General features: G+C 50.8%; 1 protein-coding gene across 2 annotated transcripts; it reads right to left on the reverse strand.

Annotated features, from left to right (window-relative positions):
• Positions 1-8,877: 8,877 nt before the first annotated feature.
• CANT1 (calcium activated nucleotidase 1) lies at positions 8,878-13,836 on the reverse strand. Of its 2 annotated transcripts, XM_021707656.1 has the most exons (4): positions 13,725-13,836; positions 12,893-13,545; positions 10,290-10,493; positions 8,878-9,337 (listed from the first exon to the last, which is right to left on the reverse strand). In XM_021707656.1, exons 2-4 carry the CDS (start codon positions 13,521-13,523, stop codon positions 8,967-8,969), a joined length of 1,206 nt encoding a protein of 401 aa, XP_021563331.1. In that variant the 5' UTR covers positions 13,524-13,545; positions 13,725-13,836; the 3' UTR covers positions 8,878-8,966. The 2 variants fall into 2 exon arrangements, with proteins under 2 accessions (XP_021563331.1, XP_008046494.1); XM_008048303.2 differs by lacking the exon at positions 13,725-13,836 and having other exon boundaries at positions 12,893-13,565.
• Between the last annotated feature and the right edge of the window lie 2,181 nt (positions 13,837-16,017).

Raw genomic sequence — 16,017 nt, forward strand, 5'->3', positions numbered from 1 at the left:
GGAGACCACATCCCATAACTTTTATTACAGTATATTGTTATAATTGTTCTATTTTTTTTTTAAGTGGGAGTCTCACTCTGTTGCCCAGACTGGAGTGCAGAGGCACACTCACCGCCACTGCAACCTCGACCTGCTGGACTCATGTGATCCTTCTGCCTCAGCCTTCCAAGTAGCTGGAACAACAGATGCATGCCACTACACCCGGCTAGGTTTTTTTTTTTTTGTGTATGTGTGATTTGTTGTAGAGATGAGGTCTTGCCATGTTGCCTAGGCTGGTCTGGAGCCCCCGGGCTCAGGCAATCCTCTCGCCTCAGCCTCCCAAAGTGCTGGGATTACAGGCTGAGCCATTATGCAGGGCCAATTGTTCTATTTATTACTAGCTGTTGCTTTTAATCTCTGTGCCTAATTTATAAACTAAACCTTATCATAGGTGCGTATATATAGGAAAAACCATAGTTTAAAGGATACAGGGATCAGAAGTATCCACAGTTTCGGGCATCCACTGGGGGTCTTGGAACATATCCCCTGCAGATAAGGGGGACTATAATATTCTAGCAACTTCTATGTGGTTTAAAATTATTTAAAAAATAAAAAATGGTGGGGAAAAAAGTGGTAAGGGCAGAGGTTCTTGTCTTGGTCCACAGGAGGAAAACATTCAGTCTTTGACCATGAAGTATGATCATTGCTGTAAATTCTTCACAGGTGCCCTTTATCAGGTTAAGGAAGTTCCTTTCATTCCTAGTTTGTTTTAGATGTTGAATGGGGTAAATGAGTGTCTGATTCTGTCAAATACTTTTTCTGTATCTTTTTTTTTTTTTTGAGTTGGAGTCTCACTCTGTCACCCAGACTGGAGTGCACTGGCACGCTCCTGGTCACTGCAGCCTCAACCTGCTGGGCTCTGGCGATTCTTCCACCTCAGCCTTTCAAATAGCCAGAATTACAGGCGCGTGCTACCACGCCTGGCTAGTTTTTGATTTATTGTAGAGATGAGGTCTCGCTAAGTTGCCCGGGCGGGTCTCGAACCCGTGGGCTCAGGCAATCCACTCCGCTCGGCCTCCCAAAGTGCTGGGATTACAGGCTGAGCCACCAAGCCCGGCCTGTATCTTTTTTGAGATTATAGTTTTTCCCCTTTTTAATCTTAATATGATGAGTTCTGCTAGGTCTGTGAGGTAGGCTGGTGCCATGGGAATAAAGCAAAAAATTACAGAGACAAAGCAAAAGAACCGATTACACTTGCCAGGGAGAGGGACTGGGAAGGGACCAATGCTAAAAAAGTGTGGTAAAGGGTCTGAGGAGAGCGTGTATTTATGGTTTCTATAAGGGGGAGGGACTGAAGAAAAAAAAAATCTCCAGCAACTGAATTCTTAGGTGTCGATAACATAGGTCTTGTGCCTTGAGATCAGAGTGACATATTTTATGACTCCACATGGTGGCCCTGTAGTTTCTCATGGGCGGCTGATCCCAATAGATTAGGTCATTCTGGTTTTTTTTTTTTTTAATGGCTACAAGACAAACTGGGAATAGAAAAATAAATAGTATAAAGCAGGTTTGAGGATGGGGCTGTAAATTATCAATAGCTGTCTCTGAGGAGTATTTCTGTCCTTGGCTAATAGTTAGAGGGTAAATTAAAGTGAAACAAAAAAAAAAAAAAAAAAAAAAGACAAAGTTGCTCTTTGGCTATATCGAATCTATTTTGATCTTTTGGCCTTTCAAGTTCCATTGCTTGATTTCAGAATATTAAACTAACACTGCATTCCCAGGATACACCACATTTCATCAAAAAGTATTTTCACTGTTAACTATTGCTGGATTCCACATGCTGGTGTTTGCTAAGGGTTTTTGCATCTATGTTTGTGGGGGATGCTGGTCTAGATTTTAATTTTTTTTATAATGTATTTGTCTGGTTTTTGTATCTGGGTGATACAGAGACCCACTATTGTCTGTCCATATTGCCACAACCCCTAGAGGAGGGCATGGCAAGTATTTGAGTGATCCTGCACATACCCATATTCTTGAGAGTTAACAAAGGTGCACTTCCCCGTATTTCCTATGCACTCCCAATAAGTAACTTCAAAGAACATTTGACTTCCCTGCAGACTGTGTCCAATTAACTGAGAGATGTAAGTCCCCATTTACCCCCGTTTCTTTTCTTTTCTTTTCTTTTTTCTGAGTTGGAGTCTCCCTCTGTCACCCAGGCTGGAGAACAGTGGCATGCTCACGGCCACCCCAACGTCGACCTGCTGGGCTCTGGCAATCTTTCCGCCTCAGTCTTCCAAGTAGCTGGAACTACAGGCACGTGCTACCATGCCTGGCTAACCCTTTTCTTAATAGCCACAGGTGTGTATAACTTTTGTATCGGTATAATCATATGTCTTGTAATTTATATAACTTTTGCGTGTAACAACATGTAAAAATGTGTGATGTCTTAGGCCCTGTTAACTCCCTTTACTCTATGGCAAAGTTGATTAACGCTTCTGCTGGGTTTTACTGATAAAAAGCTAAGAGATACCTCTGGTAACTGGCACCAGGAAATGTGGACCATAAAATGTAACTATTCGGTGGCTGTGAGCGTGCCACTGCACTCCAGCCTGGGCGACAAAGAATGAGACTCCAACTTAACAACAACAGAAAAAGTCATTATTGACAAAACGCAGCTGTAACTTAGGCTCTATACAATGTTCTGCTAGTCATGTATTCAGTGTATTGATACTGATTACCCTGAACTTATAAAAGTGGTCTGTAAAATTTGAAGGTTGAGCAGAACCATTTTAAAGAGGCCAAAAGTCCACTTGGCTCCCTGGATTCGAATTCAGAAATAAAACTCTTTCTACCGCCTCCCTGCCCATTTGTTTTATTGGTATCAAGGGAAAGCAGCCGAGCGCTATTCAGACCATAACAAGGGCAGTGGTGCCCTCACAAGACGAGTTGGGAAGTGTTCCAAACTCCCAAAACAATGGATGACTTTGTGTTGGCTTGGTATTATTTCCTCCTTAATGTTGGTACAATTTATCAGTAAAGCAATCTGGGCCTGGAATTTTCTTTGTGTGACAGTATTTTATTTTTTCTTTATTTAAACTTTTTTTTTTTTTGAGTTGGGGGTCTCACTCTGTCACCCATGCTGGAGTGCAGTAGCACAATCATGGCTCACTGCAGCCTTGACCTCTTGGGTTCAGGCAATTCTTCCACCTCAGCCTCTTGAGTAATTGGGACTACAGTAGTTGGGACTACCACCATGCCTGGTTAATTTTTTTGTTTTTGTTTTTTTAAGATTAGAAAATATAAGTTATTTAGAAAGTAAATTAAGAGAGAGAGAGAGAGAGAGAGAGAGAGAGAGAGAGAGAGAGAGAGAGAGAGAGAGATGCACCTCCTCAAGGTCCTAGGGGAGGGGGCCAAAGCCAGGAAACATGGCAACAGCCATAGTTCCAAGAGCACATGGCCACACCAGAGTCTAATAAGGCAATGGCTGGCTAATTTTTTTTGTAGAGATGAGGTCTCACTATGTTGCCTAGATTGGTCTTTAACTTCTGGGTTCAAGCAAACCTTCCATCTTGGCCTTCCCAAAGGGCTGGAATTATAGGCATGAGCCACTGAGCCTGGCCTTGTTTAACCCTTTTAACACTTTTCTTATTGTATACTTTAACAACATTTACCAATTTAAAGTACCAAGAAGACAAGATTAACATATGGAAGGAAATCAACTCAATTTCACCTTTTTCATCCAATTTGGAGATGACTTTGGGGAGACTCCCTTTGTTACAGCCTGACTGGGTTCTTATGCCTGCTGTCCAGAAAAACCAAGATGGACAACAGCTGTTATAGTAAGAAGGATTTTAATATTGCAAAGCAGCTGAATGAGGACAGGAGATATTTCTCAAATACCTCTACTGGAGAATTCAGAGGTTAGGGTTTTTAAAGGGAATTTGGTGGGCAGGGGGCTAGGAACTGCTGATTGGTTGGGGAACTGAATTACAGAGGTGCTGAGGTCCTTTCTGTGCCAAGTCAGTTTCTGGGTGGAATTCACAGGTCACTGGTCTGGTTGGTGTCAGAAGGTCTGCCAAAATGCAGAATCTGAAAAACAGCTCAAACACCTGTCTCAGGTTTGTGTTATCTACAGGAGCAACTGGGAAGTTACAAATATGGTGAACAATGGATGTGGGAGGGAGTATTTCTAGTGATCAATGCTTTGGCCCATTAAACTTCTGACAGCTCATTGTTTAAGGGACAACGTGTTCATCAATCTCACTGGCAGCTTCCCCTCTCCAAGGTTAGGACATAAAGAAAACCAATTGCTCTCTACTGCAGTGTTTGAACAAATCAACAGATTTGCTAATTTCTTTTTTTTTTGAGTTGGAATCTCTTTCCATTGCCCAGGCTGGAGAGCAGTGGCATGTTCACAGTCACCCCAGTGTCAACCAGTTGGGCTCCGGCGATTCTTCCACCTCAGCCTTCCAAGTATACAGAACTACAGGAGCACACTACACTTGGCTAATTTTTGATTTATTGTAGAGACGAGGTCTCGCTAAATTGCCTGGGCTCAGGCAATCCACTCGTCTCAGCCTCCCAAAGTGTAATCCCAAAGATTACAGGCTGAGTCACCGAGCCAGGCCAGATTTGCTAATTTCTAACCAGCTGCTCCTTTGCAAGGCTCAGGTCTCTTCTACAGTCTTTATCCTGTGGCTCTGTATTAATTAAAGTTGCAGGCAACTTCACTTTTGCAGATGAATTGCACTCTGAACACACAAGCACTGAACAGACACACGTTCCTGCCTCTGTCAGACCCACGCACTAGGGTTTACCTGCAGCTTCTGATTCCTGGTTACGCCCTGGCCTGATGCGCTTGGGAAGAGAATGTCCATTCCTCCTTGTTCCATCAGGGACAGTCTCCAGACTTTGTCTTCCTTGACCTCCTCTGGTATTTGCCCCTCTTGAGATGTCTCTTCCCCGCCTGCTGTATTGGTCAGGTTCTGAGCAGAAAGCTGATAGCACCCCCAAATCAGGAATGCCTAAGGAAGCTTCCCGAACAGGGCTGTTCACAGGGATGAGCTGCTAGTGCAGTGGCGTGACTGCACTCCCGGGCCAGAAGGACAGGGGAGTGCTATTGACAATGACTCAGAAGGGACAGGGGAGTCAGCCCAGACACAGGATGCTGCCTTGAGAGGCAAGGCCCAGGAACTACGAGGAAGGAAATCAGGGGCACCCCAGAGGGCACTGAGGAGGTTCACTTGGTCTGGGGACTCAGAAAAGTGGGGAAGGAAAGTGTGGCTCTGAAGAGACAAAAGGCCAATGTGGGCACGGTTGGCTGTTATGACCCACTCTACTGGGGCTCCTTCCCATTCCCCAGGCAAGGACTTTTTCTTGACCTGTGTCTTCCTTTCTTATGCCCTAGGTTTCAGTGACAGAACTGCTCCTGCGTGTCTTTGGAGCGAACTCATTCGTTCCTGCGGATTCACCAGCACACCACAGACACCCGGTCAGCCCAGAGCTCTCCCCTGAGGCCTTGTTACCAAGTCTTCCAGCTGTTTCTGCTGAGATAAGCACACGCCAAGTGGTGCTTAGGAGATATCATGGGAACTTTCTAAAACCTCACACGTATTCACTCACTTCCTACTCACCACAGCCCCATGCAGTGGCTCTGGGGGTATCTTTCTTTTACAGAAGATGTTGAGGCACATGAAGGTTAGGTAATTGTGTCTAAGGTTGTGCAGCTAGAAGGGACAGAGCCAGGACTGGAGCCCATAGTGACTTCTGACCCCACATTCCTAACCATGATTCTCTTGTTCTTGGAGCATCTACAGACTGGACTGGAGGGTAGTTTCCAGAAAGGCTTTCCTCCCTGGTTGGTGATCGTTCTCATCCCATGGACTCCTGTGGAGCAGTAGAAGTCTTGTGTCAAAAACTCTTCTGGGTTGAGCACGGTGGCTCATACCTGTAATCTCAGCACTCTGGAAGGCTGAGGCAGGAGGATCACCTGAGCCAAGAATTTCAAGACCAGCCTGGGCAACATAGTGAAAAAAAAAAAAAAAAAACTAAAAAATATTAGTCAGATGTGGGGGTACATACCTGTAGTCCCAGCTACTCAGGAGGCTGAGGTGGAAGGATCACCTGAATCCAGGAGGTCAAGGCTGTGGTGAGCCATAATTGTGCCACTGCACTCCAGTCTGGGCAACAGAGTGCAACTTTGACTCAAAAAGCAAAACAGCCGGGCTCGGTGGCTCAGCCTGTAATCCCGCGCCTTAGGGAGGCTGAGGTGAGTGGATTGCCTGAGCCCACGGGTTCGAGACCCGCCTGAGCAGCGAGACCTCATCTCTACAATAAATCAAAAAATCAGCTGGGCGTGGTAGCACATGCCTGTAATTCCGGCTACTCGGAAGGCTGAGGCGGAAGGATCGCCGGAGCCCAGCAGGTCGAGGCTGCGGTGGCTGGGAGCGGCCACTGCACTCTAGTCTGGGCGACAGAGTGAGACTACAACTCAAAAAAGAAAAAAAAAAAAAGGCAAAACAACACAAAAAACCAAAAAAGAAAAAAAAAAACCAACTCCTCTTGGCCAGTGCTTTGGGAGGTGGAGGAGGTTAGCTGGGCGTGGTACATACCTGTAGTCCCGGCTACTCAGAAGGCTGAGGTAGAAGGATCACCTGAATCCAAGAGGCCATGGCTGTGGTGAGCCATGATGGTGCCACTGTACTCCAGCCTGGGTGACAGAGTGAGACCCTGACTAAAAAAGCCAAAACAACAAACAAACAAAAACTCTTCTTGGCCAGTGCTTTGGGAGGTGGAGGAGGTTAGCCGGTTGTGGTACGATGTGCTTGTAGTCCCAGCTACTTGCAAGGCTGAGGTGAGAGATCACCTGAGGCCAGAAGGCCGAGGCTGCGGTGAGCCGTGACTGTGCCACTGCACTCCAGCCTGGGCCCTGTCTCTCAAAAAAAGTAAAAACCTCTTCAGGCTGCTCCTTTCGTGTCCTCCCCAACAGACTGCCCCCCTCCTGGTCTCCAAGCATCCCTGGGGCAGCACCCTTTCCAAACGGCAACACAGACCAGGGACTAAAAGAACTCACATTCCCCTCAGACACTTTATTGTTTACAAACATATGGATCCCGCAGGGATGGAACACAATCATTACTCAAGGAACGGAGAGGAGAAAGGCTCGCTTTGTAAAATATGTTGAGAATCATGGACTGGGAAAATGCTGCTCCGGCACCTGGGCTGTGGTTCAGGTGCTGCCATTAACACCTCCCAAAGGTCTTGATTTAGTAACTGTCCCAAGTCCTGCAACCTTCCTGATTCCATCTCTATATTTTTAAAATGACACAGACTGAACACCATAGGATGATTCTCCAGGAGGCACGTAACCCAGGCAGAATAGACGGGTTTTCCGGCTATTCCTGGTGAGAGCCAAGTTCTTGAGAAATGTATCACATTCAGCAACCTGCCTTCACTTCTTCTGCCACTTGTTTTACAGCAGGAGAAACAGACAACCAGTATGAGAGAGGGGTCCTTCCTGGCCCCCCTCCTCATAACTGTGTTAGAGTTTCAAGGAGGACAGCCAGAGCCCACGGGGTCTGCCAGGGACCAGCACAGGGACAGTCAGAGCCCACGGGATCCGCCAGGACCGGCACAGGGACAGCCCTTCCAGCCACTGGCAGCGCACTATTCTGAGGGGTCGGGGTGAGGTAGCTGCTGGAGGAGGAGCACTGTGACCGATGGAAACGTCCCTTCTCAGCGTTGGTTGTCCCTAACCTCTGTCTCCAGTCCCACTCTGCCTTCACGCTGGAGTGTCCAGAAGACAGCAGGGACTAACGACAAGCCAAAGTCTGTGTGAAGCGTTTCCAGAGAAGAGGTGGCAGAACTCCCCCTGGGAGAAATAAAGGCCATGGAGAGAGGCCCCAGAAAAGGGCAGGCCTCACTCCCAGACCATCTTAGAACAAAGGAGTCCCAGGGGCAAGGGCTAACTGTAGGCATGTCGGGAATCAGGGTCCCACTTGTGAGTCAGGGGATAAAAAGTTCAAGTCATCCATAAAAGTCTTGAAAGGCATGATGACTTCTGATCGTTGCCAGCAAAAGGCAACATTTTCTTTATCTTTGCATCCATTGGCCAAGAACTCAGGAACACCTATAGACTGACTTCACCAGCTATAACTGCTTCCTTACAGCTGGGAATGATTTGTTAATGACAGGACTTTGCTTCATATGATAAGATTTGGCTGATTCCACTTGATAAGAAAAGAAACTGCTTTAATTAAAGAAGGTTAATAATTAAAACTTCAAAGTGCCGCACAGCCCCAGAATTTTCCTGAAGACAGAAAACAGAGTCACTGGCCGTAGGAAGTAGAGACATTTGATCTGCGGCTTGGGAACAACAAATGGGCTTCCGCCCTCCCTGCAGCAGTTGTGGGCAGCTGTGTCCCCGGGGCCTGCCCTTGCTCACAGCCCTGTAGTGTCCTGAAGTGTAAACATTTTCTTATCCAGGGATCTGGAGGGCAGACGGGATGCTCGAGGCTCCCAGAGTAGGGAGGATGGGGTGGCCTGGAGTTCCTAGCAGCCAGGTCCACCTCGGGATGACTGGGCTCCCAGGGTGGGACACAGTGCTTGACACATCGTAGGCGCTCCAGGAATACTTACTGAACAAAAGAGCAAACAAAGAAAGGGAGGTCGACGGAAGAAAGGGCTCGGCCAACTCCAAAGCTAGGCCCCCATCAAGATGCAGTGATCGGTTTTACCACCAGATGGCAGCGCAGAGAAACAATCTGGCCTCGGCGACCTCGAGGCTCCAGAAGCTCCGCCCCTTCCCCAGCCTGGGTCTGCGCTCGCCCTTTTTGGGATCTCTGAACCCGGCACACACCCCACAGCTCTGAAAAGAAAAAACAAACATACCAACACAAGTGCAGCCCTCCAGTTTTTATAAAAGTCGAGTCCTGCTGTAGCTTAAAACCGCCCGCCCTCAGCCGTGCTCATGTCCTAGCCTTTTTAACTCAAACAAATTCTATCCCTTCATACTTCACACTTCCGATCTTGGTCTCCGACAGGAGGAAGCGTCCGTCCAGCGTGAAGGCCATGATGTAGGTGGCGACTGTGCCACCGTCCTCTTCGGATTTGAGGGCCACTATGATCTGGTCGTCGGTGTTGGGGATGAACTTGAAGGACGAGAAGCCGTGTGTGGGGACCAGCGCCCCCACGCGGCTGATGGCGACGTCGCCAAAGTCCGGGGCGGCGCTCAGCAGGAGGTTGGTGCCCTTGCGCTCGTCGTCCTTCTCGCTGTACCGCTCGTGGCTGGCCCGGCGGGGCAGGAAGAACCAGCGCTGCAGGGTGTCGCTCCAGCAGGCAGACTCGTGGATGAGGTAGCCTGTGGACGCAGGCAGACCACCTGGTCACCACGCGGGCATGGCAGATGACCTGGCCCGTTCCTGCCTGATCACGAGCGTGTGACGGCAGCGCAGGGAGTGGGAACGGTGGCCACGGGCACGGCCAACTGTAAGGACCCATCAGCCCACAGCAGCCTGGTCTCCTCGGTCCCTGGCTCTCCGGACTTCTGGAGGGTTTTCCGTCTGTCTGTTCTCAGTTATCTGAGCGAAGCCCGGGCCAGCCTGACAAGAGGCAAGGGCCACACCAGCCTGCAGTGCGTCCCTCCCCATGGTGTCCCCCAGGCGAGGCCAGGGAGCCATCCCAGGGCTTCTCACATAATTTCTGTCTCCTGGTGCCAACCGGGGGGCACAGAGGAGGACAAAGAGCCCAGGGAGAGGGAACAAAATAAACATGCAAGTTTGATTTGTGGGAAGAATAAATCGGGCTGGCGGAGACTGCTTTAAAACTGAACGGAAGTATCATATTCCCAGGTCAGGATGGAAATGAGCAGAACCTGAGGACGGAGGTACATACTCAGTCACCTCCTCCCGAACCTTGAGCTGATCAGGTCCACTCTAAGGCATTCAGATGAGGAGGAAGGTCAAGCACTATCAACCCTCCTCCTGCACCAGTGTGGGGCACCACGGCCGGGCCACCAGGAAGCGGGGACGAGGCACGGCCACCAGGGAGCAGGGACAGGGCTCAATCAGCCAGCACTAGCTCTTGTGCAGATGACACAGCAGCTGGGGACAGCAGGAGCCCAACCATCAGTGCAAGTAAGGAAGAAGAGAAAATAGCTCATTTCCCCCCAGAATCCTGCTGGCCTGAGGGAAGCTGCCATCAAAGGCAGCCAAAGTCATCAAAAGCAAGCAATGTGCTTTGTGAGCACAGAGAAGACACGCATGCACAGCGACGGGTGTCTGTTGAGCCCTGTGCTGTGGTCGGGCTCTTACCTGGTGGTCGGATCCCGGCGGCGGCCCGCAGAGCGTTGTAGCTGGACACCCAGCTCTCATGGGCCACGCTGCCCCTATGGCCCACCACCTTCACCCACTGTGGGTTGTCGTTCACCACGTCCCCCGTGGTGGTGGTCCATTCTTTGCCCAGGCCGCCCACATACAGACGCTCGTCCTTCACCGCCAGCCACTCGGCCTTGAAGCCTGGCAATGAGAGTAGGGTGTCCTGAGACCACTCGCCTGGCTCCTGCCTGGGCAGCAGCCAACGGGGCCTCGGAGGACACCCACACTCGGGCAGGGCTCCATCCCCTGGGTCCCACATTCTTGTTTCTCCTTCTCTTCTCTCCCTACCCTCCTACCCATCCTCCTTCAGCAGCTCAAGACAACAGCTGTCAGGACATCCCGACTCGCGTCTGAGTAAGATCCTCTGATGCTGTTGCCCTGCCTACCCCCAAAGGCCCCACTGCCCATTCTTGCAAGTCTCCTAAGATTCCCAAACTCCCTGTTCCTTAATCTGTAACCCCCCAATCTCAATTATGCGCCAATGCTAGAAAAGTCTAAAAGTGACAGCACTCTGAAGTGTCCCTCCCAGAACACATGTGCTGCCTTGCAGCCACAACAGACATCTCACTGAAGGTCAGTTAAATGCCAGCGGCTGAAGGAGAGGCTGAGGGAGGCTCGGTGCTAGGGATCCCAGCCTTCCTTCTTTTTTTTCTTTTGAGTTGGAGTCTCACTCTTTGTTGCTCAGGCTGGAGTGCAGTGGCACACTCATGGCCACCGCAGCCTCAACCTGCTGGGCTCAGGTGATCCTTCCATCTCTACCTTCCAAGTAGCTGGAACTACAGATGCACGCCACCACACCCGGCTAGTATTTTTTTATTTATTGTAGAGACGAGGTCTCACCAAGTTGTCCAGGCTAGTCTGGAACCCCCGGGCTCAGGCAATCCTCTCGCTTTGGCCTCTCAAAGTGCTGGGATTATAGGCTAAGCCACCGCGCCCGGTCCCAGCCCTCCTTTCAATGTATTTGTTCATAAGCTGGATTTGTTTGTTCTTAAATGGATTTATTTATTTTGGAGACAGGGTTTCACTGTCACCTAGGCTGGAATGCAGTGGTATAATCACAGCTCACTACAGCCTTGACATTCTGGGCTCAAGCAATCCTCCTGCCTCAGCCTCTCAAGTAGCTGGAACTACAGGCACACACCATCACACCTGGCTAATTTTCCTATTTTTGTAGAGGCCAGGTCTCAAACTCCTGGGCTCAAGCAATTGCCCTGTCTTGGCCTCCCAGATTGTTGGGGATTACAGGAATTCAGTCACTGTGCCTGGCCTAATTTTGAAGGCTGCTATGGAGTTCAGGCCATGAAAGCTTGTGTTCTTCCAGCGTTTTCTTACCTGTCCCACACCTTGCATTCTAACTTGTGCTTGCTTTCCCAAAATTCTGTAAGCTTCTTGTCCCCTGAGGAGCTGGAGCTGCACCTGCCCCCCATCCCAACGAGATACAGTAGCTTCTCTGTGGGAGCTCTGGAGGGACCTGCTGTATTCCTATAGCCCCAATGACCTCCTTGTCTCTGGAGCCACTTTTGTGATAAGATGCTTTCTACTTATAGGGTCTTCCGTCCTCCTGGATGACCTGACTGCACGCCAGCCCCAAGGCTCCCTCCACCCCATCTTTATCCCTGTCCCAGGGGAAGATCAGAACTATGCAAGGGTTGCCTAGAGCCCTGGCAGGCACAGGGCAGGAAATGGGTGACCCACGTTTTCTCCAACAGCTGGTTTGAGGTACATTCCCTGCCAACTGCCTGGCCCTGGGTAAACACTGAAGATTTTATCACCTGGGAGGGGCTGGCAGACTGTGTTGTATGGGCTCAATTATCTAGTGCGATTCCTCCTCTGACCTTAGAAAGCCTGCAGTGGCGTTCGGCTTTCTAGAAGGTGCAGGTGCATTGCCAGCTCGAACAGACATGGAAGCATTTGAAACTCCTCTGCCAATGTCCCTGGTACTTCCCCTGCCCCTCCCTTTATGATGGCACAGGGCCACTGTGGTTCTGCCTTTTTCCCCTCTGTGGAAGCAGCAACTCTTGCCTGGTGAACAGGCTGATGGGCGGGGGAGGGGTGGGAGAGAAGTCACTGCTGCAGACACACACACACACCTCCTGCTGCCGGGCTTTCAGGGAAAGGGGGACTGGGTAGCAGAGGAAGTTTACCCTTTTAAGACACTGAATCAAAGTCTCCGTTTGAGATGAGAATAATCCGACCCATGGCTTTTGGGATAAGGCACCTGGTAGGAATAATCCCAGTGTGAACTTAGCCTCCTTTGGAGATGTTGAAAGGGACACGTCTCCAGAGGCACTCAGAGCAGCTCTAAGACTCATCCCACTTCTCCAGCAGGCCTCCAGGATTGATCTCATACTTCTAGAAACATGGCTCTGGTGTGAACTAACAGAGGCTTTTGCTCCTGGTTCGGGGTGGGGGGTGGGGGGGTGGGGTGTGGGCTAGAGCAGGAGGGAGACAAGCTCCTTCTGGGTGTGTGCCAGACTGTCCCTGAGGCCCCTGCCCACACCTCCATAAACCTGGGGGTCAGAAGAGACTGGCTCCATTACCTTTCTCCACAGTGCCGTCGCCGTCAGACAGAATCACCCAGGGGACAGCCCTGCTGCCTTCGATCTGGTAGATGACCCCTGTGCGGTCGTCCACAGAGTAGAGCTTCCCATTGAAGACGATCAGGTCCGAGAGCTCCATGCCTCTCCCCTTTTCTGCCAGATGGGATTCCAGGACCCCGGGGTCTTTGTCCCATTCCACGGCCACCTTGTCCCCACTGTCTGACAGGGTCAGATAGCCCTTTTTCAGGTAACTGAACCAGGTGTTCTCTGCTTGGGCCCTGGACTCTGTGTCCAGGTCGGCAATGACTGCGATTCGGTACCGAATCCCACCTGGCGTCCTCTGGGGGGCAGAGAGGGGGTAGGTGTCATTGTAGCGGTCAACAGGTGCCTGGCTGAGCCTCCAGTTGTGTGTGTTGTGGGCAGGGGGCCTGCCTGGGGATGGGCGGTGGAAGCAGAGTAGCCAGAAGACAGCGACGCCCAGGAAGGATGGCAGGATCACCCTCCAGCGGGGCCGGAAGCGGGGGTCTGCGGCCTTGGTCATGGACGCCAGCACAGGAAGGCCCCCCACACTTATCCGGAGGGAGTGCATAGACTCATTCCATTCCAGGGGATTGGAGGGCTGGACGGGCATGAGACTGATGGTCTGGTGGGACCTGTGCAGCTGGGGGAGAGAAGAGAGTTAGCCACGGGGCAGCATCTTGCTTCTCAATCACCTGAAGCTGCACAGCACGAAGTTTGACTTATCCAGAAGAAGAGGTATTTCCACTACTTTGTGGCCGTGATGCCTTCCTTGGCTTAATTAAACCCTGACTCTAGCAGTACCTTTGTTTACTCTTATTCAGCAAGATGTGAAGTCTTTCCAGAGCAAAATTATTTCATCTCCCTGTCCCAGCTGGTAAGATAGAAAGCTGAGAGAAAGACATTTTGTGTAGGCTGGTGCTTTGCACTCTCTCTAGAGAGAAAAGCAGGGCAGCCACGTGGGAGTGGGAATAGGAAGGGTGACGGTTGCCAGGTGGGTGGGATAGGATAACAGCAAGGGCCCAGATCTGCATTTTACTCAAATGCCACCTCATCCAGGAAGCCTTTCCTGATGGCCCTGCCCGCAACATCACCCTCCATCCCTTCCTTGGCGTGTGTCACCATCTGACATTATCAGTTTATTTATTTCTGTCTCCAGCTCTGGGTCCCTGGCTCCTTGAACAGTGGCTGGCACAGAGCAGATGAACATTCATTAAGTGAATGAGTCTTTACTTCCTCTGGATTAGGTTCCTGTACTATCAAAGATAAAACAGATCCAAACCAAATAAAACTTTTTTTGGTATTTTTGTTGTTGTTGGCAGCATCTGTCCCCTGGTGCCTTTCTACTAATGCAAATGACTGCAGGAACCAGAGTAGAGTGGCTCTTGTGGCCTGGAGCCCAGCGTGATTGTGCGCCAGCTCCAAAAGACTGCTGGGCTCACCTCAGGGCCTGGCTTGGCCCCAGGCCTTTTCTGGGCCACCTCCTATGCCCTGGGCACGGATACAAGGCGGAGCCCCACGGCTGGGGTGCTTGTGGCAGCCAGGAGCTGTAGTCCTTCACACCCCACCACTTCCTGGGCAGAGACCATGACAGCCCAGTGGAGCCACAGAGGCGTCAGGCCTGCATCTGCCCTGTGTCTGCCACCCAGAGGTGGAGGGCCCTCTGTCTCCAGGCAGCTACCATGCACCATACTGGGTGGCTCTCAGCACTGCTGGGGAGCAGGATCGATCATAGCCCTTGCCTGTGTTCCCAGTGCTTAGCCCTTCAACTGAAACTTAACAAACCCCAGCATGAGAAACTTCCCTTGCTGGACCACTGTAGCATGTCTGCCTCCTCCTGGAGAAAAACAACAAAGAACACATGTGTGACTCTGTGGGCAGATGTCGTTCTCACTGCCAAGTGGCACCTGGGAAGGACTCTGCACAATCCCAGGCCCCAAATACCCCGACCACGAAGCCCCGGTGTCCAGCGGCTAGAGGTGCTCTCTCAGCATGCTGCAGGCTGCTGGGCTCCAAAAAGATGCAAAAACAGGGCAGTGGTTCCATGTAGAAGCCCGCACACCCCCAACTTTGGGCAGTCTTAGGTCTTAGCCCATAGGGTCAGGTTCAAGAGGTAAGTAAGGTATATGCGTGGGGTCTGCTGCTGGGGTGAGTCCCGTAAGGGCAGGGTGGGGCTGGCAGTGGCCCCCTCGAGGCCTTGGGAGAAGGTTCCATGCTCCTTTTGTTTTTCTTTTTGAGTTGGAGTCTCACTGAGTCGCCCAGGCTAGAGGGCAGTGGCATGCTCACAGGCTATTCTTCTACCTTAGCCTTCCAAGTAGCTGGAACTATAGGCATGTGCCAACATGCCCGGCTAATTTTTCTTGATTTATTGTAGAGATAAGGTCTTGCCAAGTTGCCCAGGCTGGTCTCGAACCTGTGGGCTCAGTCAATCCTCTCACCTCAGGCTCCCAAAGTGCTGGTGTTATAGGCATGAGCCACTGCACCCAGCCTCTGTGCTCCTTTTAAGGGCAGGCTGCCTGGGTGCCCCCTCTCGCAGTGGTCATGGGCCAGTCCCTGAGGCCTTCTATGAAAGTGCCTGGTGCTGGCTGCTTCTCCCCTGACCATGCCCAGCCTCTGCAATCCCAAGGCTTCAAATCCCAAGGCTAGGCCGGAGATTCCCAGCATCTTATCTACAACGCTGCTCTGCATTCCCCTGTCTTTCCTTCTATTCAAATCCCACTGTATTTCTCACACACATTTTAAACACAACATCTCAAAACTTGAGTCCTACTCCCCTCTTCTCTCAAGCCTACTCGCCCCCATATTGCCCCTCGGGGATGGTGATGAGGATGGGTGGCTGCCACATCTGCAGTTGTCCCAGTCCAAGCTCTCCTGGGAACCTGTGGGATGCATTTTTCTGTGTAATTATTACACAAAAAGTTATCAACCACCCCCACCACAAGAGCCTCCTCCCTCCCTTATCCTTAGCCAGCATGACAGTGTGAGCAGGCCCTGTCCATTGGAAGCTAGGCCTCCTGTCCCCTGGCTCCATCCATTTCCATGACTCATTCTCATTTGAACTACCCAAGAGCCTCCCTGGGCCTCTCTGCTGCCATCTCCTCCCAGAC

This window comes from Carlito syrichta, unplaced genomic scaffold (assembly GCF_000164805.1).
Source record: "Carlito syrichta isolate Samal-C Ts95f unplaced genomic scaffold, Tarsius_syrichta-2.0.1 Scaffold123321, whole genome shotgun sequence".
Classification (NCBI taxonomy): domain Eukaryota; kingdom Metazoa; phylum Chordata; class Mammalia; order Primates; family Tarsiidae; genus Carlito; species Carlito syrichta.

Coding starts and splice junctions, on each gene's coding strand:
- CANT1 (XM_021707656.1), bottom strand. CDS start 13,523: ATGCCCGTCCAGCCCTCCAATCCCCTGGAATGGAATGAGTCTATGCAC. Junction 10,494..12,892: donor CGACGGCACTGTGGAGAAAG/GTAATGGAGCCA, acceptor TCTCATTGCCAG/GCTTCAAGGCCGAGTGGCTG. Junction 9,338..10,289: donor CGCCGGGATCCGACCACCAG/GTAAGAGCCCGA, acceptor CTGCGTCCACAG/GCTACCTCATCCACGAGTCT.